This window comes from Coccinella septempunctata, chromosome 5, assembly GCF_907165205.1.
Source record: "Coccinella septempunctata chromosome 5, icCocSept1.1, whole genome shotgun sequence".
Taxonomy (NCBI): Eukaryota; Metazoa; Arthropoda; class Insecta; order Coleoptera; family Coccinellidae; genus Coccinella; species Coccinella septempunctata.
This window is the reverse complement of record NC_058193.1, coordinates 28,430,530-28,453,302: the sequence shown is the minus strand read 5'-3', so window position 1 is coordinate 28,453,302 and position 22,773 is coordinate 28,430,530. Positions and strand designations below refer to the sequence as shown.

Genomic DNA, 22,773 nt, shown 5'->3' with positions numbered 1-22,773 from the left:
TTTATAATATTCGAAAATCAGTTTTGTTTTCCTCGATTCTTCACAATTCGTCGTCAAAATAATATAGTTTTCCAAAAATAAGTGGAGTTTACCATTTCTGCATATAGGTGGTACACGTGTTCAACGGTATTTTGAATTACTGTCCTCGATCGTCAGATGTCTATGCGATCAGCTGATTGAGCGTCCAGCCAGCAACGCTTGGAAACGCCAAACTGTCAAGCAATGCATTCGGACGCTGTATTTGAGTACAAATTCATTGTTCCAATGATGTTCGCAAAAGAGGATTATTCTGGTAAGTTATGTAAAGAATAATTTACTAGTTATTCAATTATTTCTTCAAATAGCAGTTTCTATAATTCAGTAGTTTATTGTGTCATTTGTTTCTTAATATGATGAATTTTATACAATCTTGGTGACATGGTAGCTTGGGTTATTGGGTGGGTTGCTCTTTTTACATTGTTTCAATCGCGTTGTTATATCTTAAAACTGCCCTTTTAAGTATTATTTTTGTTTCCTTGGCATTATTTGAGAGTGTACTCAAAAATATTGCTACTAATTACGACGAAGAAATGGCGTTGCTGAAATTTCAAGTTTCTTTCTTACGACGCGACGTGGGAGATTATCCTCATAAAAATGGTTTGATTGTTGTTGTCTATTCGATTGAAAGTTATGAAACCTTGAGTACGTGTGGCGAAAGCTTCTTTTTGGAATTTTCAACCATTTTTACCGAATACTTTCACCTAAAATGAGGTTTCAAGTCTGCCATATTTGATTTCAAAACTTCATTTGTTTATTGCGATTTTGCAAAACATTTGGTGTCCTCAACATGTGTACTCTCATCAGGGTTTTCTTCACAGGTCGTAGAAGTGCAGAGAAGATGTATGGACTTTCAAAGTTCATTAGACTCTGGAGCATTCTTCAAGAAAGTAAGTTGCACATTTTGAGGAATCAGTTTGGTCGTGTCCTCACTGTTTTTTTTTAGTAAACTATTTACTACAGTAGTAAAAGTTTTTCTTTTTCATTGTGTTACAAAAGCCATGGGATCAAATTCTGATATCCATGAAGGCAAGAAATTTTAGCTCTGCAACTTCGGTTGTGCTCCAGTTTAATACTGACTACTTTTTAATATAGATATCTAATGCTCATTATTGAAAACCAGCAAAACTTTGTTTAGTATTCATTATTGAAATTACAATAATGAGATTCAATTAATTCAAAATGTTACAGCAGAAAATTATTCATTTCTTTTTGGAATGAATGTTCAAGGTGAATGCAAAATTTTTCTCGAGGGATACCTACAGAGGTATATTTGTTGGATTCAGAATACATTTTCAGATATAAGATGTGAGTGAAAGTTAATCAAGAAAAATGCAGAAATATTTAATTTGGGTTGAGCAGAATAGAATTATTCACATTATCGCAGTCTCACATTTGTAACAGTAATATATTATGTCTAATGACCTAGTGTTTTTAAAATATACTGATATTTCATCTTTTTCGGAAGGAGACCATGGTTCACGTTGAATACTTTCCAGAATTGTGTATTGATTGAAATTATGCCAAAAGAATATTGTTCTGAAGAAAAGCTTCTTCAGGGAATTGAAAGAATAAGTGAATAAGAAACAATTTGAAGAAAGATTGTACACTTAGGTACATCTGAACTTCTTGTTAGACTAAAACGAAGCAAATGTTGTGGCTTTTTAATTCTTACAGGGCTATTAAATTCATTTATTGAAAAGCAATTTTGAACGTTGACCTATTTTAGTTTTTGATATGATTGGATATTATTCTCTGTTGTGAAGAATTACATTAAGTTAAGAAATAACTTACTGAATACTTCATTCAATGGGTAGATCTACATCGTGTCAGAGAAATCTAGATGAATTGCCATGAATTTTAATACCCAGTCTTGAACCTGTTGTTAAAATGAGTAGGATTGAAGACATCTAGGTTGCAATATTTTGAACAAGATCAAAGGTACCTATTATGTTTTAACTTAATTGATGTGATTAATCAATTCATGTCTGTTTTAAATTTTTTCTTTTATTTCAGAAACGTGACTGCATGGATTGAATTCACAGATGAGTATGAATGAAAAAATGTTCCACCAAAAATCATTGATTTCGATCAGAAATCAAAATGAAGATTAAATGAATAGTACATATTTCTATTCATAGCTGTGGAATTCCTTCTTTGGGTTCTTGAAAATGGAGATATATGAAGTTATGAAAAATAATTAAGAACACATTTATACCTAGTTACAATTGATAAGGACCTACAAAATGTTCAACAAATGGAATAAAAAGTATGTGAATAAAATGTTGGAATCAGATCTATTCTGGGAAATTGGAAATGAATTATTTAGTCTTTTACACATCCAGTATGCAGCAATGGATTGGGCTCATGATTTTTGATATGGATAGAATATTCTCAATAGCATATATCCTTTAAACTGGAATCCAAATGTTAATTGATTTTCATTACTTGCTAATATTCCCCTCGTAATTCCATATCGATTTTTACGTTGAAACTTTTTGAGCGTCCTCCCCTTTGTCGTATAATGGAATCGTCCGATTTATCCATTACGAAATATTTTATTGGCATGTCGCACAAAAATGTTTCTATTAATAAACTATTGCCTGAAAGTTTAATCGCAAAAATTCAACCGAATTTTTTTCTTTACCGGTATTTTAATTGTATCATTTGTCTAACGAAATATTCCAATCTGCCGACAAGCTGCCATGATGGATCGGATAATACCGACCGGCAAAATGAAATTGAACAACTTTGCATCGTTCGATTGAAGTGTCGACTAACTTGGCTTGTTTGTGTAATGTACCAAAAAAATCCTCATTTTTTCTATAAGAATTTGTTCACATCTAATTTCCGTTTACTCTCAAAGTTTAACAGAAAATATAGGTTAAATTAAAAGTCAACGGCCAACCATGTGCAAGGTTATAGAGAACCCGCTGTGGAAGTTTTTTACCGTTCACATGTCGGCCAATAGCGCGAAGGCGGGAAGCACACGTGACTTGCGCTATCCAATCAAGAGCGCGCTATTTGAATTCCCTCTTCGTTCTTTGTGGTTAACTGCGAGTTTGTGTACATTCGTAGGGTGTTGTGTGCTGTCAGTGTCGAATTTTATATTAATGCACAATTTTCGTGGAAATACGACTGGACATTAATTATTGACAGTAGATAATTAGTTGGTAAGTATTGCAGATATTATATGATTGTTCTTTAGTGACATTTCTGTTAAAAATCTATGAAAACAGAGAAACACAGTTTTCATAACATGTATTGGTAATAATGGACTAGTCCCGCCATTGATATCCCGCTCTTTTACTTTGTATCTCGTAAGAATCTTTTGATATTAAGATTGAATTTTCTGGTGACTTCGATATTCAACCCTTTAAATTGACTTCAATTTTCGGTCTAGCCATTATAATGTGAAAATTTGTCAAAAAAAAATTATCTATAGGGTACACCCACTTAAAATTAATCGAAAATTTAATTATCTAATCATATCGAAATAATAATTTTCATGAAAATTTGTGCTGAAAAAAAATGTCATCAAATTTTCTTTTATTTTTACAAGTTCTAGGCGGGAATATTATCGGAAAAAACTCAAGGTCAATTGGAAAGTAGTTTTGATATGTAGAAGATTTCGTTATTACGACGATACCGCGAGATTTTACTTCCTTTTTCCATGAGCCACCTCTATCTGCTCATCTATTCTAGCATTAGTATTTAGCTATTTCCTTCTTTTTCTAATAATACCTGACTAGACTTCCACAAGTTCGTTGCCTGCAAATTAGTTGATTGAACTTGAACTGTAAAAGTTCATATCGAAAATTAAATGATAAAGAATAAACGGATCAATTAACATTTATTTTGAGATGTCTGATAATTTTCAAGGTGTGAAAAGGTACCTGTAAGATTAGTAGCAATTTCTTCGGGTTTTGTCAACAAAAGTGATTCTTTTCATTCATTCAACAAAGCCCATTGAACTGAAAGTCAATATTTGTTGGTTACCCTATTGTGTTTCTTCTTGTGTTCACTTCTTTTGAATTTGTAACACTTACTGAAATCTTACGACTTCAAATTATCTTGTTACTTTCCATTTCGCAATTGTTGCGGATGCTCGTATTGATTTTTCAGAATATCCTATTAAATATTCGAAGAGGGGCTTTGCAATCCTGTTTTCTCACCCTATTGTAATGGGTCCCCTCTTTTAACAATCGCATGAAGGATGGATGTATAGTTTGTTCTTTCTTTAGTGGTTAATACGTCCCTCATCCTTAACCATCTGCCACAATATACAGGCTGATGTATGAAATATATCTTGAATCTCGTTTTTTGCGTTACTTTAGATTCCAGGTATAAATCTGGATATAATAAGACTGACATGATCATTCGCGTCGAAAATTTGAAAATAATATTTCGGACATCTTCAAACGTTTATGTGAAAAACGTTCGGTTTGAACGGAAGCTTAAATTTTTATTCTATTTTGAACTAATTTCCGCAGAAAATGAAAAAGGAGGGAAACCTATCGGGATAGCGATGAAAAGATGTTTTTGAGTATGATTGATCCATTTTAATGGTGAATTTATTATTTTTTTAGTGTATATCCAGATTTCGACTGTGAAAACATTCCGAAGACTAATGATTTAATTAAAAAAAAAGTCAAAAACTATCAGCTCACAATCATTATTAAGAAGAAATTTCTTTTATATTTCTTCCAGTTTTATAGTCTCATATTGATGGCTGATTTTCGATAATTTTTCCAGAAAACGAGATTTCAAATATATTAGTCATTTTTGATATGGAATTATTTTCCAACGGGTTTTAAGTTTGGTTTAGAATTTGTTTTGCGTCGATTTAGCTGTCTATCTCTCCCGATTTTAGGTCCCCACCATATATGAACTCAAGAAGTCACAGGAATTTCTAAAGATTTGTTGAGAATTGGTGAACTGTATGACTAAATAGTTTTTCATTTTATTGTACCCCGTTTTCAGTACCTGTTCATTATGCGTTAGTCATTATCTTTTACAAATTTAGGTTATTAAAACTACATTATGGTAATTTTAAAATTTTTTCCAATTTCACACATATTTTTTAACTATTCTTATGTGAAGAATAAATCGTAAGCCTACAATAGGGTATTTGACAACATACATGGAGAGCTATATTGTACCTTGAAGATTATTCTAATTTGATTACTCAAAATATTTTACGAATCCCTTACGTATTTGTTGTAGCTTTCAATTATCGGAAATTCGAAAATATTTAGTTTGAAGAGTAGTCAGTTAGAGATTCTTGGTATTTCATCAAAGATTCACGATAGCTCATTTGGTCAAATTCAATTTTACATTAATGTTTTGTTTGTTCCTTCTTTCGAAACATTAATTGATGGTGGTAATTACGAAAATGAGTAAACAATTTTCTTCTTAGATTTTATATTTCCCATTGAAAGAGTTGATTTTGGGGTAGGTATCTGTGATGCGATAGGGGTGATTGCATTGGAGGTGGCCAAATAACGGACGGATATTTAATAATTTTTCTGCGTGCCGTTAACCCTCCTTGTAATATGTAGATTGGTTTTAGTATTTGCCACTCGTCAAATAGTCATTTAAAAAATTTGGTACTCAAAATTATCTTCAAGTAAAATATACATACATATGTTCATTATAATGATATACTAATTGATGTTTTTATTAATTCATTCTTTTTTCCAGAAAAAAAATACAATGTCGACAATGGATCTTTATTGGAGTGCAACAGATTCAATTTCCTTTCAAGATATGTTAGACATTGATATTAAATCTGAAATAGAAACTTTGGTCGGAGGACATAGCGATTTTCCAAGTTTCAATTTCTCTGATTTACCTCCGCTAGAATTCGAGGAAGTGCAAGACATAAAATGGTTTTCATCCAGTTCAGACCTCTCTAATTCAAGCCTCAACTTGGACTTCAGTTGTGATGACAGAACCACAATGGTGAATCCTAATGCTGTGATGCCCCTTGTTAGTCTTTCACAGAATGTTAGATCTCCTTCACCCTCCCTGAAAGAGAGTCACTTGACATTTTCACCATCAATATTGAAAATATCAGCCATTAAACAAGAAGCTACTACTGTTGTTAAGAAAGATTTGATCAGAAGTTTGAATGATGTAGAGGAAAAACCAATACTGAAAACTATAACCAAAGTTACTCCTATTCTTGCAAAGCCAGCAATAAAACCAGTAACTAAAACTCCTACAGTGTTGACATTCAGGAATACTGTTACTAAACCAATTAACATCACCCAAGTAAATAATATAACTACAGTGAGAACAGTAGTTCCTGCTCACACAAACAAAAAAAATTTCAACAATAATAATAGGATTATTATTGATGATGATGAAAGAGCATACCCTAAGCCAGCATACAGTTATAGTTGTTTGATAGCTATGGCTTTGAAAAATAGTCATAGTGGAAGCTTACCTGTCTCAGAAATATATAACTTTATGTGTAAGCATTTCCCATATTTCAAAACTGCCCCTAGTGGATGGAAAAACTCTGTTAGGCATAATTTATCCCTAAATAAATGTTTTGAGAAAATCGAAAAGCCTGCACTTAATGGGGCTCAGAGAAAAGGATGTTTATGGGCTATGAATCCTGCTAAAATCAGTAAAATGGATGAGGAAGTACAGAAGTGGTCTAAGAAAGACCCCACAGCTATCAAAAAGGCTATGGTATATCCAGGTAAGTTTGAGATACACTAGTTTATCTCAGAAATCCTTGAAATATTCTCTTATTCAATAATGAATTTTACAGAACATTTGGAAGCCCTAGAGAGAGGGGAAATGAAATTCTCATGCAGCTATGATGAAAGTGATACCTATGTTGACTCTTGCGGAAGTGCTGAAAGTGAACAGTCAGACTCTGAACAAGAAGTAGAAGCAGAAGTGGATAATAATATCAATGCTGAATATGAATATGTAGATATACAAGTCAAAAATGAAGAAGATGATGAATATGACATTCAGGTAGGTCTAACTATTCGAGAAAATAAAAAACCTTGATTGAAGCAATCTAACTCGTAATTATTCACTTATAGGTAGCTGAAGATGGATTCGAAGATATGGAAGATCATCACGAGATGCTTCGAGTGGAAGTGGCGCTGGCACAAAAAGAGCTCCTAGAATATGAAAGAACAATGAACAACAAACGAAGAAAGACCTACATCATACAAAATTGAATCAATGTAAGTAGAGTTGGCAATCAAGATGCCCATTTCCGAGTCACATGACACCTCTATTGAAAAGTGAAGCTGTGTAACATTGGTGATACTTGTACATAATTGTATTTTCTCTCCTGCCCATGTATCTCATAATAATATAGTATTAGGTCAGAGTTAGGTAAAGACTGTTTTTTTTTTATGAAATGATCGTATTTGCTGGTAAAATCTTATGAAAGTTAACAATTGCCAGCCGTGCAATATTTTTTGAACAGTTGTCCAATTTAATGGGGATTCCAAGAAATTTGAAAACTGTTTGAATTAAATTTTTATCATCCCGTTTTTGTGGGTAACATCAGTTTACAGATTCTTCTGTTGAATACAATTAAAAGTGATTTAGAAATTTCTCACTGTTTTATTTCTAAGAAAGATATAACTGAATGAGAAAAAAATTTGTCCAGAAATGTTCCTTATTTTTCATTTATATTTTTTTTTAGCACGAATTTTAATGTATGTATTTATTTTTATATTCAATCTATATATTGTTTTTCATTCCATACAGAAAGTTTATTTAAATTCCAATTCAATTATCTAGGTCTCAATCGGGATATTCATGCAGCTGTAAATGAACTAGTTGATATTTAAAATCAATATACCAGTGACTCTTACATGAATGAGTAAAAAAAATCTGAATCATTCATACTTTTTCTTGTGATTATCTCAGGTGCTAGGCATTTGATGATAAGTGAAATACTGAATTAGGGTTAAGCTTTTGAATTTGAATAGGGCTACATCTAAATCATCACTATTGAATTTTTAGCAGTAGTTTTGATCCAAAGATTTTATGGTTATATAAACAAATAATTGACACAATTATTATTTTAAATTAAAATTTTTTCATAGTGTTATTAATGATTAATACATACTCTGCTGTATTAAAAAAAAATAACATTGTACTGTGTCGCCACAAACAGCTGGGGATAAAAAATAAATGATATATCAGATGAAAAACTTATTAAATTTGCCATCTAATTGAAAAAGTTTTGCTGAAAATCATACTGAGATGATAAATTTTCAATTTTTATTATAAATCATAATATTTATGATTCAATATTATTTGAGATGGTAAAACATGGTGAGTGAAAAAGTTGTTTTCTTCCACTGGCCACTTAAAATATAAGACCAAACAGTTTTATTTTATTTTTGGTGAAAATTAGCAAACATTTTGATGATATAACAAACAGAACCATAAAATGTAGTCTTCTTTAATATTCACTGTTTTTCCCGAACATTCCACGTTTAGGATTGGTCAGGCTAGCTGACAGTTTTGAGCTGCAATTTAGATTATGAATTGCATATTGCATTGATTTTGACTAACATATACACATTTATATTCTATTTTTCTTTTAAATCCGCGAAATTTAGAGTACTCAACAGAAGAATTTTTTGTACTATCAGGCAGAAATGAAATTGGACCATTCAAAAATTTAGAATAGATATTGTATTGGGACAATCTCATGTAGAACATCATTATTTTTGTTCCAAAATAAATAATACATTCTGAAACTATGGAATACATTTTTGAAAATGGTGTATGAATTTTCTGATTATCAAGATGATGTTTCTTCCATTAGAGTGTATTTTTGTATTCAAACCTTATAGCTGAAGTAATATTGGAAAATTTCTATACCTCTAACAAAATTATACCGAGAGCAATAATAAATTTTTCCAAAATGTATTTTATATTCAGGAAATAAAATACTTTGTGTTTTACATCCGGGGTTTTAATTTCTGATGGTTCATTGTATTTTATGAAATTTTAGTGTGAAAAATGTTTTATCTTCCATTTTAATTTCTATCTTTGTTTTCCTCTACTAGAGAATATTTTTGCTGTCTACTTTTTGAATGAATTCTTTTTATATTTTCTGCAAGGTACTTATCATATTGTGATAAACCTATTCTTCTTCCACTATGAATTTGGTATATTAAGTTCGTTCAATCAGAAATTGTTTCTGATGTATGTATTAAATTATACTTGTGTACTTTTAAGGTTTTCCGTGATATATTCATGAATATCTATAGACCATATTGGTTTCTAATGGGGTATTTCTGAGGGAAAGTGGAAATTGTTCTGATTCACTTTCAGATTAAGAAATACCTTCTATTACTTTTCTTGTAGAAATTATATTTTTGATATGTTTCTTGAAGAATGAATTTATTTTGAAATTCCCATTTTGTATGATTTTCACATTTTTCTACAAAATGGGTTTTCAATAGTGTCAATTGTGTAAAATAATTTTATAATTTTATATTAACATATTGTAGAATTCATGTACAAATTTTGTTAGTTTGTAAGGAATTAACATAATGATAAAAACAAAATAAAAAGCCGTGATTTTCAACCTGTTTTTTTTTTCACCCGACTTTTGATTTTTTCTTTATTTTGTTTCTCGACTCATTGATGATTTTAATCATATGGTAAAATCTTAGGTCGATAAAAATAAATTTGTTCATTCTCTTCTTCATCACTTGAGTTTGAAAAAAAAATGATAATATTACATTATTCTATGCCTAAAGTGCAATGCGCAATCGCAAAAGTCACAATTTGAAGTCGCGTCATTTGGAAGAGAAGAGCAGCATACGGCAACGAATCTATGATAAAATGGCGTCCTGTTTATAGGAGTGGTCAGCACTAAACTATAATCTTCAATTATTAGATGCAATATGCTTCATCCCGAATTCTAAAATAATAAAAATAATCCATACAAATCTCTCTTATATTATTTTTTATATATCTGAGCGAAGAAAGCTCCAAAAGAGAGAATTCCTCTCAGAAATTAAGAGCTTCAGAGAACCAAACATATAAGATAACTAAGTTAGTGAATGTATAAAACCATGTTGAGTGTGATTATGGACTGGTGTGAAGTGGGAATTTAGGTGAGTCCTAGATATAATTCTATTAACTAGCAGTAGCTTTTTTTCCTCTTTTTAACTTATTCTAACCATTTTAGACCCACCCTTGAGTAATCGCCATAGCTTTTCAATCAAGGTCATTCATGTCAAAATAAAAAAAATTGTTCTTCACTGAATTATTCAATTGAAAAAATTTCATTATCAGTTATTACTGATCATCCTAATATTATTCTAAATATATTTTCTTGCTTTTGGATTCCACGATTCACTCTTTTAGGCATATTCGCCGTTGTTGTCAATTGTACTCTTGAAAGCCTATAGCTCATTCCAGCGGTGATTTTTTTCCCGTAAATCGTTGGATTTTATTGACCCTTTTTTCCTCAGCTTCATATCTCTCTATTTTATCTTGATAATTACCAAGCATTGAATGATATTGGCGAAGTTTATTGGATCAGAGTGAATTTATTGAAAACACATATAATTCTTTCTAATTTAAACGTATAGTACCCATAAGATCTGATGAATGAAAAATATTCTGGAAATTCTTCTCCCACATACTTCATGAGCCCAGAAATGTTCAAAAATTTCTTAGCCATTATGATTTTTTTGGGATTTTTTAAAATTGATCAGTTTAGTTTTTTATATCCTAGGGGGATATACGTAGATATTTGTTTTTTCTTCAGTCTACTAATAATAATGGGAGTGTGTCCAGTGTGTAGAGTGGAACTTGATTTGTCTTGGAAGTTTTTGTCCTAAAATTCCAGAATTAATTGTTGATTTGGCAACATTGGCGCGAGTCATCATTTATGTCAACATAACCTAACCTAAATGATACGAATGCAATTTGAGTGAAATATTTGAATATGGTAAATTTGTAGGAACGTTTTGCCTACAAGGCAAAACAGCACAAATTACTATGTGCAATTATAAAATAAGTTCGTCATAAAATGGAAAAAAATAGACATGGTAAGCATGCCAAAGACAAACCTAAAAAAACTAAAAAACGTAAAACTAGAGATGAACAAAGTAAATCTCCCGATAGCTCTGCAGTGAAACCTCTAGTTGAATATTCAGATGTAAGTTCGGAAGACTTATCAGCACCAGAAGCCGGTGAAATACAAAGTGGAGAAGGTAGTTTATCACAGAGTGATGAAGGAGAAATAATGAATAGAAGTAGTCGTTATAACCGTTATCCAGTCATAGATGAAGGATATCTTTATCGAAGACAATCTCTGATAGATTCACCAACAGGTAAGTTTGTGTACATTTTATTAGAGATGGGAGTATGATTTCTTTTCAACTTGACTTTAGCCTCCAAACTTAGGAAAGATCAGTATTCTGATATTTTATATCAATTTTACACACCCTACAGAAATTGTTTCTATTTTCTCTCAATCACTTACCCATATACTTCCCTTGATGAAGTGAGAGACTTGAATTATTGTTGTGTCAATGTACTTATGCCAGTTATTATATTTGCAGCGAGAAGGTCTCATAGGTTGGATCCATCTATGGTTCCTAGATCTCCTTCACCGTCTCTACTGCTTTCACGAGAAAGAAAACTTTCTGTCTCATCTAAATCATCTTCAAATGAGTTGAGGCACAAGAAATTACTAGAAAGTTCTCCAAATAACTACAGAGTAATGAGGTCTCCACCTTATATAGATTATGATACTGATCGGAAAAAGAGAAAGAAAAAAGATAAGAAACACAAAAAGGATAAAAAGGGGAAAAAAAAGAAAAAAAAGTCAAAGCATAGGTCAAGGAGTTCTAGCGTTTCCAGCAAAGACAGTGGATCTGTAGATGACCGACCATCACCAAAGTAAGTCATATAAGTGTTTGAGTACTTGTAACCTATGCATCAAAAGTATGTTTTTTCTTATCTTAGTTATTTTTCGGCTAGAAGTTTAGTTTTATTGTATACTAACTGCATTTTGTTCATTCCTAATAGAAGAAAATTGTTGATTAGAGCACTGAAGAAGATCAATTCGAGCTTAGATCCCGAGCCTTTGTCAGACTGGGAACCACAGGATGTTCTCAAGAAGGAGAAAGAAAATACGTCTTTCATGGACAATAAGATTGATGAATGCTCCCCTGTGTCAAATGATAGTCACATAGCTTCTCCTGAGCCTATTGAAGAGAGATCTCCAACACCCCGATCGGCGACCCCTCCTCCTAAGCCTACATATAAAAGTTATCATGTTCGAGATTCGCCACATACACCTCCTATTCATCACAAACACAATAATATGGCTAGGTCTAATTCTCCAATTATTGTTGATGATCACATTTCATTACCTAGCGTTTCACCACGTGCAAACCCCTACAGGTAAGCAATATCTCTTCAATATTCATTCATATTTAGCAGAAACTTATAATCGAATCATAAAATTAAATAATTTATTATCTCATATGTCACAAATGAAGCATATTGATGCTTTCACAATAAGGACATACAGGATGTTTTCAAAGGTGGAACTGTTTGAAATGAATCATTTCATTCAAAATCCATCCAGTTCAACCTGACAGAATTGAATAGAACTGTTAAAATTCATCTATGATCAACTCAAATCTTCACTTAAACCTGAACTGTTCAACCTGGCCTTAAATGCCCAAATAAAGCTTAGATAAGCCTTCGAGTAAAATTTTCGAATAAAATAAATGTATTAGTTGAAAGCACATTCAGTTGAAAAATACTTTTAGGAATAGATAAATCATATTTTTGTCTCACATGATTGCATCTGCTGTAATTTGTTTGTTTTGGTGAGTATCATGGTAACCCCCTAAAGCTTCTGATCTATTGTGTGATCAATATCCTCCATTGTAAGTTAATATCTTTGTACCTATCTGTTTGACTTCATTAAAGAATCTGAACTTGTGCAATGCCCTCATTGAGTTTTAAGTGCAGTAGTTTATTCTCTAGAGAGTTTTCTAGAAACCCCAATGGAATGTAAGGCAGATGTGAAAAAATATTTAGATTACAAATAAATTTTTATCAACAACTTGCAATCGTTTTAGAGTATTCAAAATATTTGGTATAGCAAAATGTAAATAAATATACAGGGTGTCTCACGCAAAGTCTCCATTAGACGTATCTAGGAAATTGCATGAGATTTTTTAACGAAAATTTGTGGACGTAATGAATGACAGGGATATTTGTTCAATTCATTAATTTTCTTTTTGACAAATATTTTCTTTTTCAGTCCTGATTTAATCTTACGCCATCATGCCCCTAGTAGTAGACGATCAGTGACACCAACCAAACGAAGAAGATCCGATAGGGACAGTCACAGAAAACACAGGCGAGAGAGAGAAAGGAGTAGGAGGGATTCAAGAAGTAGAAGTCCGATACCTAGAAGACGATCTAGGTCGCCAAGTTATAAGAGGCATTATACAAGGTCCCCTAGTCGTAGTAGTCGAAAGAAGAGGTCAAGAACCCCTAGGAGGGATAGAGAAAGAACGCCTACCAGGTAACTTTTGTGTTATATTTGGCAGATTTATTCGTGGATATTGCATTTCAAGTCGATAAATCAGCTTCAACAGAGCTTACAATTTTTAAACTTATTGCTTTACTTTTCATAAATCATCATTTTTTCTTGCTTAGGAACAAATACAGGAGCCCCTCCCCACACTCCATCAAGAGTTCTAAGCTTAAAAATAAAATAACAGACGCTAGTTTATTCGCCGAAATGGTGAAAGACAGGCATAAGAGAGAATTGGAACTCAAGAAGCTGGAAAAAGAATTAGAAAGTAAATCTGAAAAAAAACCAGAACAAGAAATTGTAACTGATCTAACAACAAATAACGATGGTGCTCATGCTGTGAATAATAATGGCAATACTGTGATTCCTATGGACATTGACGATATTCCTATACCCTCTGAAGTAGGTGACATTTCATTACCGTTGGAGCAACAGACTGACTCTTCGACTCCTTCGAATGTGCAACAACCCTCAGAGAAGCCCGTCTCTGTTACGCCCCCAAATAATGTCAGTAAGGTAAGGAAACATGTTTTCTAAGTGTGAATTTATTTCTAATTGTATATAGGATGCTCAAAAGTTTAAGTGGAGAGAAAACCTACTTTTTACACTTTAATCAAATTTTCAGTACTGGTGTACAGGGTGGGCAAAATTCGTTGTCTACTGAGGGGATCTCAATAACTATAAGAGCTAGAGGAGAGTGGATGGCACCTTAGAATTCTTTTTCAGAGAAAAAAAAGATGGTGAAAACCGTAGCTTCCTACGATTCTTCGTTTTTGAGTTATTAGCAAGAAATGAGATTTTGACGATTTTGAAAAGTTCTCATAACTTTTTTGTCTTTTAAGTTACAGATCTGAACCTGAACCTTCTACACGCACTTTTCTACGTGGAATCTACCGACGACCTCAAAATATTTTTTTCATTTCGAATCATTAGGCGAACTTTTGTTTTTTTAAAGGTAAAATTTTATTGAATTTGTTATTTTTGAATTCGAATAAAATCTTTTGTCAGTAGATTCTACCTATAAAAGTGCCTAAGAAGGTTCAATTTTCAGATCTGTAACTTCAAAGACAAAAAAGTTATGAGAACTTTTTGAAATCGTCAAAATCTAATTTTTCGCTAATAACTCGAAAACGAAAAATTGTAGAAGGTTACGGTTTTCACCATTCTTTGTTTCTCTGAAAAATACCTCGGAAATGTGTCATCCGTTTTCCTCTTCTTCTAGCTTTTATAGTTCTGGAGATCCCCTCAATAGACAACAAATTTTGCCTACCCTGTACATACCATGTGGAGAGGAATATGTTTCCGTATTAAACACACTCAAAGGGCCTGTTCCGATATTGCTGTTAGTACTGGCCCGCAATCGAATAACAATAGAACTCGAACGACTGGGCCAATAGGCATCGTTTCTGAAATACTGACAGTACTGTTCAGGAATATCGGAACAGACGGAAAATATGATCCTAATGATACTCAATGGTTTAATTTGAAAAAATCACTAGTCTTTTAGGTGTATGTTATTTTTGTTGTTGTCTGTATGTGCGATAATGGACTATTGCAACTCATCTGGTGTTGTGTATTAACAATTGTGTTGCATTTGTCAAAAAAGTATGAACAGGTGTTTTCACAAATGAAAAATATCTACCGATATGGTGGATCCACCGCCTAACTAGTATTTCACTAACATCCATTTCAGATCGTTGAGGATAGTAATTCTGCCGCAGATGTTTCCACTAATAATAAACCAAAGAGCGTTACAAATCTACCGTTGCCGCCTGGTATCGACCATACGGAGCTCGAAACGATCGAGTCGCCTCCTAGTAGGTCGCCCAGTCCGGTCAAAGCTGCTCCTCCTCCACTACCACCTACTAAACCGAGGACTCCTCCCAGAAAGAGTATAATGAATTTACCCATGCCCCCAGGTAAGATGCACGAAAAATTCGAAAAACATTGAATTAATCCTCGTGGCAGTTGTTCCAGGAACCGAGGATCTGAGTGGGGACGAACTCGTAACCACACCCCCTAGGAATGATTCGAAAGCCAACGAGAAGAAAATAGCGCCTAAACCAGAGTTGAAGAGACCGAAGATTCTCAAACGAAGGGGATCCAGAAATAACGTGACCACTATGTGCGGCAAAGATTGGGGCGAAAGATGCGTCGATATGTTCGAAGTTATTGCACAGATTGGAGAAGGTAAGTGTTGAAGATGTCCTAGGCCATCTTATATATTGAACGAGACAAGACACACATTTAAATTCTGTTTTGCAGGTACTTACGGTCAAGTGTACAAAGCCAAAGACAAAGCCGCCAAGGAACTGGTAGCTTTGAAAAAAGTAAGATTAGAAAACGAGAAAGAGGGTTTCCCCATAACCGCAGTTCGAGAAATAAAAATCCTGAGACAGCTGAATCACAAGAACATAGTGAATCTTAGGGAAATTGTGACTGATAAACAAGATGCACTCGATTTTAGGAAGGTTGGTGTAGACGTGTGGAGTGTCCCTATGATTTTTATTAACGATCCGTTTTTAGGATAAAGGATCATTTTATCTGGTCTTCGAATATATGGACCACGACCTGATGGGGCTTCTAGAATCAGGATTGGTTGACTTCAATGAACTGAATAACGCGTGCATAATGAAACAACTTCTGGATGGATTGAATTATTGCCATAAAAAGAATTTTCTGCACAGGGATATCAAGTGCAGCAATATATTGATGAATAACAAGTAGGTGTTGGGTTTTGAATGATTCAAATTGTTGTTTATTCACACGTTTCTTTTCAGAGGTGAAGTCAAACTTGCAGATTTTGGGCTGGCTAGACTGTACAATGCTGAGGACAGGCAGCGTCCTTACACCAATAAAGTTATCACTTTGTGGTATAGGCCACCTGAGTTATTGCTAGGAGAGGAACGATATGGCCCAGCGATTGACGTTTGGAGTTGCGGGTGTATTTTAGGAGAGCTATTCCTGAAGAAACCCTTATTTCAGGTAACTATTTTAATTGGTTTTCGTAATTTGGCACAATTGTTTTTTTTTTTTCAACTTTTTATTGGATTTGTGAACTTTTCAGGCCAACGCAGAGGTTATGCAGCTCGAAATGATTTCCAAACTTTGTGGAACTCCCACTCCGGCAGTCTGGCCTTCGGTAATAAAATTGCCCCTTTTCCACACGTTGAAACCCAAGAAGTTGCATCGCAGAAGAATAAGAGAAGATTTCGTTTTTATGCCCGCTTCTGCATTAGAACTTTTAGATAAGATGCTGGAACTTGACCCTGACAAAAGGATAACGGCTGAAGATGCTCTAAAGTCCCCTTGGCTCAAGAATATTAATCCCGAGCAGTAAGTGGTTGAGAATTTCGAGTTTGTTGAGCTGAAAATAGACTATCGGATATAGATTTCTATTCTAAAATGGTCACATTTGGGTTTAAAGTGGGAGATAAGGAATTTTTTAATGCTTTGATATAATGTTTTTTTCTAAAAGTGTTGATTATGTTTAGATAACATACAAAAAACTTTTAAAAATTCAGATATTTGAAAATTACAGACATTCCAATTTTATTAATTACTATAGATAGGATATACAGGGTGGTCAAAATTGGTTGTCTACTGAAGGGATCTGGAGTAATATAGCAGCTAGAAGAAGACGGATGACACATTTCCAAACTCTTTTTCAGGGAAACAAAGAATGGTGAAAACTGTAGCCTTGTACGATTCTTCGTTTTTGAGTTATTAGCAAAAAGTGAGATTTTATCGATTTCGAAAAGTTCTCATAGATTTTTTGTCTTTGAAGTTACAGATCTGAAATTTGAACCTTCTACAGGCACTTTTTTACGTAGAATATTATGTCAATTCGAATCATTAGGCGAACTTCCGTTTTTTTAAATGCAAACTTTTATTGAATTTGTTATTTTTGAATTGGAAAAAAAACTTTTGTCAGTAGATTCTACCTATAAAAGTGCCTAAGAAGGTTCAAGTTTCAGATTTGTAACTTGAAAGAAAAAAAGTTAAGGAGACTTTTGGAAATCCCCAAAATCTCAATTTTTTTTATAACTCAAAATCTAGAAATGATAGGCCGGTTTTGTTTTCAGATTTAGATTACTCAGGAAAAAAGAGCTAAATAATGAGTCTAGCTGCTATAGTTCTCGAGATCCCCTCAGTAGACAACAAATTTTGCTCACCCTGTACATAGATTTATTTGCTTGTGTCAGTAAACCGTAGGATCTCGTGAAAAAAGTTGCGATTACTTGACTTGTAGTAGTAATGCATTATTTCAAATGTTAAGTGTTTTCCATCGATTTAAATTCATGAGCTGTTTCTCTCCTTCAGGATAAGCGCCCCTGAGCTACCAACTTGGCAAGACTGTCACGAATTGTGGAGTAAGAAACGGAAACGTCAACAGCGAGAGCAGCACGACGCTATGTTGAATTTGCCCCCTGGTAAACCACTGATGGGACCAAGAGATCCAAAGATGATGCTGAAACCTGAAGATTCATCTGAAATTGGGGGGTGAGTGAGGTTATTGAATAATCTGTGTTTCAGTTCTGAGTTGTTAGTCGCCGAATCAATTTGAACTGGAGTGATTGCATGGATTGCATCATTCGAAACATTTAAACTAATTTCGAGACTAGGATAACAAAGAAAACTAGCAGCTCAGATATAATTGTGGACTATAGTGCATCGTGGACTTTTGCAAGGTTATATTTTGAGTTGTATTAGGTTTTCGGTTATCTTGTACAATGATTTACCTTTTTGTTTCTCTCTGATTATGGTAATTGTTTCAAAAAACCATTTCAGACATGAGTAACTGAAGTAATTTTATATATATATTCAAACATCAAATCGAGAAATTTTACAGTGAAATGAAAGCTTATCTCATCAGAATATTTTTAATGATTTATCAATTTATATGAACCTCCCCATTATGTTTAGGAAGGATAGAAGGAAAACAGGGTATTCCTTTTTATTGAAATGGTTTTTGATTTGGAGAAAAATGTGATGTAATGAATCAAAAAAGCGAAGTTTGAATATTAGTTTTTCTTCAATTCAGTCAGTATGATGAGATAGATTTCGCATTTATGATCAAATTATTTTGTAAGTTGATTTAATTAAAAAGTAACATAATCTGATGTGAATCAATCCAATTTTTCAATTGTTCTTTCTGATAACTGTTATTTTCATAGCTGTTATAGGAGTATGCTTTCATATTGATCACTGTGAATATTGTATATTTTGTAACTATCAGATAAATAACAAGAATTAATTTATTGTAAATATTCGAAACAAATCATCTAGTTGATTGAATTTGTTTAAATCATGTTTGTAAATATATTTTAAATAGAAATAAATGGGAATTATTTGTTTTTGTTTTCTTTTATTTTCTCTGCATGTTGTATGCATGACCTTGAGGAGTTGTTCTTATTGTCCAAGAAAAGTTATTGGCTATTAGTTGACTCATTGGTACATAGTTACTTAAAAATAATAAATTATCTTCCCTCATGTACCTCCACTCAATTAGTTGAAATAAATTTCAATGGGGAATTCTCCTCAATTTGGATTATCACAGCATAAGCAAGTTTAAACTGAATAATTATGAGTTTCATTAATGAATTTTTCAAATGCACCGCAGAAACTATTCAAAATCATTCTTCAAATATAAGGTTTTAAAATTTAAATCGCTTAGTTTCTGGTATACGATTTGGCAACAGCGCCTACTAGAAAATAAAAAGGACAATGGCTTGTTTATAGAATAACAGCCATCATAAGGCGCGTACTCACTGGCGAGCCTCAACAGCAACCGGCCATAAAAATCCCATAATATTTTACGACCTTCCTCGTTCGTCGCAGACTTCATAGACAGCCATCTATGTCTTATCATCAAGATTGTGTATTTGTTGTCCTTTATTATCAACGCATATTTCAGTCGATGTTGCCAACTTGTGCAATAGAAACGAAACGCTTTAAATTTTAAATACCCATTTTTATTTTTCATTTTTAAGTACTTAAAATAATTTTTTTGGGAAACGGTTGAAATGGTTATTTCAAAATGTGACGTTTCAAAGATATTTCATAAAAAATACATCATTTTCGTCAGAAGGAGTAATCCCTATTTCTGATAAGTTGATTCTCAATTCATATTGGTCACAGTGGTTGGGAGATTAGACGCATTTCAGGGATGAGGTGACGCAATGATCATAATTTTTTCCTCATTCTCAGAATAATAAAGAATATATTTAAAAATATTGCGTAAAAATCACTACAGAGATAATTCTGCGTTGAGCGGACATTCATATAAAATATTCTTGCCGGTCTGAACTTGCAATTGAATCGGTCAGTTGAAGAACAATACAGGTCCAAAAATTGCCATCGTGATCTGAGAATGCCATGATACTCATATTCTATAGCTCTATCGACTCAGAGAAAGAACAGTATCATTAAGACAAACACTATACAGTCTATAGCTGTTTGACCCCACAATTCCCATTGCTCAAACAATGTTCATGTCTATACTGTGATGAAACACTGTATATTGGTCTATTTGAACTCATACATAATCGTCAGTTCAAACCAGCTATTTTATACACAATTGCAAGTTCAAACCAGCAATTATACACAATTACCAATTCAAACTGGCAATTATTTATGGATAATTGTCAGTTGAAACTAGTGATTAGTCACTTCATAAACTTTTTAGGGTTTTCACTCCCAATCTCTGAAATAAAATCAATTAAAAATGAAATCAACGATTTGCTCCTGCGTAAATTCTTGCACTAATTTGTCAGGAGCAAATTAACCAGAAAAAATTGTTGCCTGACAATGAACTCAAAATAAATAACGTTGAAATTATAATTCTGTAACGTTTCGGAGTCTATATCAGACTCCTTCATCTAAAAAATAGATTTTTCGTCTGATGAAGGAGTCTGATATAGACTCCGAAACGTTACAGAATTATAATTTCAACGTTATTTATTTTGAGTTCATTGTCAGGCAACAATTTTTTCTGGTTAATTTGCTCCTGACAAATTAGTGCAAGAATTTACGGAGGAGCAAATCGTTGATTTCATTTTTAATTGATTTTGTTTCAGAGATTGGGAGTGAAAACCCTAAAAAGTTTATGAAGAGATGCAGAATCCTCCCAGAATAAATTTCAATCGATATCTAGTGATTAGTCAGTTCAAACTAGTGTTTATAATATTTTTTCTGCATGTCCGATTAGCGCTTTTGTAGAAAAAAGCACTTCACTTGAAATAATAAATTGTTCATAGTTTATAGATTACATTAAAATACAAGATTTTTACTACAGAGAGTTATGAACAACTGCACGTGTTTCCCTAGATTAAACAGTTTTACCAAAGAGTCCTTTTTGGTTTTAGATTCACTTACCTGAATATGTGTGATATATAATTATTTATTTAAAAACTCTCATTGATTTGGAAAACTTAAGAGAAAGTTAAAAAGTTATTTTCAGAATCTTAAACACGTTTCAGCTCCTCCAAAGTTCTCAAAATGGAGGCTTATGACGCGGCAGTTCTCTCGTATGCACTTGCTACAGCTAAGATCAAACCACCGTTTATGGTTTCCTCATCGAAATTGAATGATATGGATTCTTTAACACCACCTTCTAGGCAGGAATGCGATATCGATGGAAAAACCTTCCTTTATCAGGCACTAAGTACTATTGAACAGCAAATAATTAGCAAAAGTGGGATTCATATACAGCAACTTTTGGAGATATGTTCTACGAAGCAGATACAGGTGAGAAAATCGCATTACTGTTCCATTTTTAATTATACTATCAATATATTGGCGAGCAAATGTTTGTGTTGTGTTTTGTATGTTTGTATTGAAATTAACTATACTTTCACATAAAAAAAACGATAATTAAAGAAAAATTCGGTCGGAAATTCGGTCAATAACTGTGACTGTTTGTCAGTAGCAACTACTTATTTCTGAAGAAATCGCCTCAAAATGTCGATATTCATTTTCAGTCGGATCAGACAGTCATTGAGAGTTTGGAATCAATGCAGCAAGAACTGAGACATTTTTGTAAATCTAATCCAGGACAGACTCCTGTGTTGCAGTTATGTTTCGACGGAGAAAGTAAGCAAGCCAATAAATTTTGCGTTTTCTTGAAAGAGTCAGAAATTCATTAATTTTCAGACTATTCTATACAAGGACCTCTAAAGAATGAAATCATCTCCAAGAGTTTGGCGGAACTTTTGACACAATTCGGCCTGAATATTGGATCTAACATATTGAAAAAATGTATCTGATGGATAATGCTATAGCCTTATAATTTGTACATACGAAATCATATTGAGCTACATTTCAATCAATCATAAATAATAAACTTTCAGTTCATAACAATTACGTACTGTTTATGTTATTTTTCATTGGTATGTTTAAAAGTAATTTGATTTGTAAATAGAATATATATTTATAAATATAAGAAAATAAAATTGTGGTTCTTCTGAAAACTATTCATTTGACTTTTTTTATTCCATATGAAATTACGCATATACCTCGTTGTGTCAGTACACATATTCTTGCAAATATTTAGAAAATACAACAACTGCCAACTCCGAAGCTATGGTGGGCAGCGAGTGCTAATTTGAACTGGCAATTGTACATAATTGCCATCAGTTCAATCTGGCAATTACTTATATTATTGTTTATCATTTCCCGTTGAAACCGGTAATCATAACATTCTATTCTTTAAGTCCGTTCGGTTCCTCCGCATCAGAAACCTTCGGCAGGATTTTGCCCATTGAGGAACTTAAAAGGTGACGAATATTAAAAGCCTCTGCTTATCTTCTTTCGTCATTACAATATATTGATTTAGTTTTTACATTTCCAAAGAAAGCAATGATTCAGGTTCGTGAAGACTAATTATTGAACGTATACAGCAATATGCTGCACGCAATTTACTTCAGAAATAATTTTGGTCCAGTCAAGCTTATACACTCTTACGAGCAGCCAAGTCTCGCACTTTTTTCAGGACAGTCAGGACACTTAACTGATACTCTTCACTTTCATCTTGAGCTTCGAACCAACGCAAGGCAGTATTCAAGCACCTGAACAACCCTTCAGAAGCAGCAGGAATGTTTTCATCTTTTTCTGATGCACTGAAGTCGTCAAGTCTAAAATTTCACTTTCCTGCT

At 33.0% G+C, this 22,773-nt stretch overlaps 2 protein-coding genes across 9 annotated transcripts; both read left to right on the top strand.

The window, feature by feature from the left end:
• The first annotated feature begins 137 nt into the window (after positions 1–137).
• Positions 138–9,625, top strand: LOC123312955. Of its 5 annotated transcripts, none has more exons than XM_044897582.1 (7): positions 178–292; positions 858–926; positions 1,854–1,977; positions 2,053–2,305; positions 5,740–6,748; positions 6,821–7,032; positions 7,104–9,625. In XM_044897582.1, the coding sequence occupies exons 5-7, from the start codon at positions 5,752–5,754 to the stop codon at positions 7,242–7,244; spliced, it is 1,350 nt and encodes a 449-aa protein (XP_044753517.1). In that variant the 5' UTR covers positions 178–292; positions 858–926; positions 1,854–1,977; positions 2,053–2,305; positions 5,740–5,751; the 3' UTR covers positions 7,245–9,625. The 5 variants fall into 5 exon arrangements, with proteins under 5 accessions (XP_044753513.1, XP_044753517.1, XP_044753514.1 ...); XM_044897579.1 differs by having other exon boundaries at positions 179–292; positions 2,053–3,209; XM_044897581.1 differs by having other exon boundaries at positions 179–292; positions 1,766–1,977; positions 2,053–3,209.
• Positions 9,626–9,847: 222 nt separating this feature from the next.
• On the top strand, positions 9,848–21,924 carry LOC123313250 (cyclin-dependent kinase 12). Of its 4 annotated transcripts, XM_044898045.1 has the most exons (16): positions 9,848–10,160; positions 11,015–11,387; positions 11,619–11,958; positions 12,088–12,465; positions 13,340–13,606; positions 13,741–14,134; positions 15,312–15,537; positions 15,587–15,808; positions 15,884–16,089; positions 16,145–16,341; positions 16,399–16,603; positions 16,686–16,954; positions 17,942–18,121; positions 21,100–21,367; positions 21,601–21,712; positions 21,773–21,924. In XM_044898045.1, the coding sequence occupies exons 2-16, from the start codon at positions 11,084–11,086 to the stop codon at positions 21,883–21,885; spliced, it is 3,681 nt and encodes a 1,226-aa protein (XP_044753980.1). In that variant the 5' UTR covers positions 9,848–10,160; positions 11,015–11,083; the 3' UTR covers positions 21,886–21,924. The 4 variants fall into 4 exon arrangements, with proteins under 4 accessions (XP_044753980.1, XP_044753978.1, XP_044753979.1 ...); XM_044898043.1 differs by lacking the exons at positions 21,100–21,367; positions 21,601–21,712; positions 21,773–21,924 and having other exon boundaries at positions 9,852–10,160; positions 11,015–11,102; positions 11,179–11,387; positions 17,942–18,975; XM_044898044.1 differs by lacking the exons at positions 21,100–21,367; positions 21,601–21,712; positions 21,773–21,924 and having other exon boundaries at positions 9,852–10,160; positions 11,179–11,387; positions 17,942–18,975.
• The last annotated feature ends 849 nt before the right edge of the window (positions 21,925–22,773 follow it).

Excerpts from the sequence above, each read along its gene's own strand:
- LOC123312955 (XM_044897578.1), top strand. The coding sequence starts at position 882 with ATGGACTTTCAAAGTTCATTAGACTCTGGAGCATTCTTCAAGAAA. Across the intron at positions 927-5,739 it reads CTGGAGCATTCTTCAAGAAA|AAAAAAAATACAATGTCGAC; the intron begins GTAAGTTGCACA and ends TCTTTTTTCCAG. Across the intron at positions 6,749-6,820 it reads AAAGGCTATGGTATATCCAG|AACATTTGGAAGCCCTAGAG; the intron begins GTAAGTTTGAGA and ends TGAATTTTACAG.
- LOC123313250 (XM_044898045.1), top strand. The coding sequence starts at position 11,084 with ATGGAAAAAAATAGACATGGTAAGCATGCCAAAGACAAACCTAAAAAA. Across the intron at positions 13,607-13,740 it reads AGAGAAAGAACGCCTACCAG|GAACAAATACAGGAGCCCCT; the intron begins GTAACTTTTGTG and ends TTTCTTGCTTAG. Across the intron at positions 16,342-16,398 it reads AATATATTGATGAATAACAA|AGGTGAAGTCAAACTTGCAG; the intron begins GTAGGTGTTGGG and ends GTTTCTTTTCAG.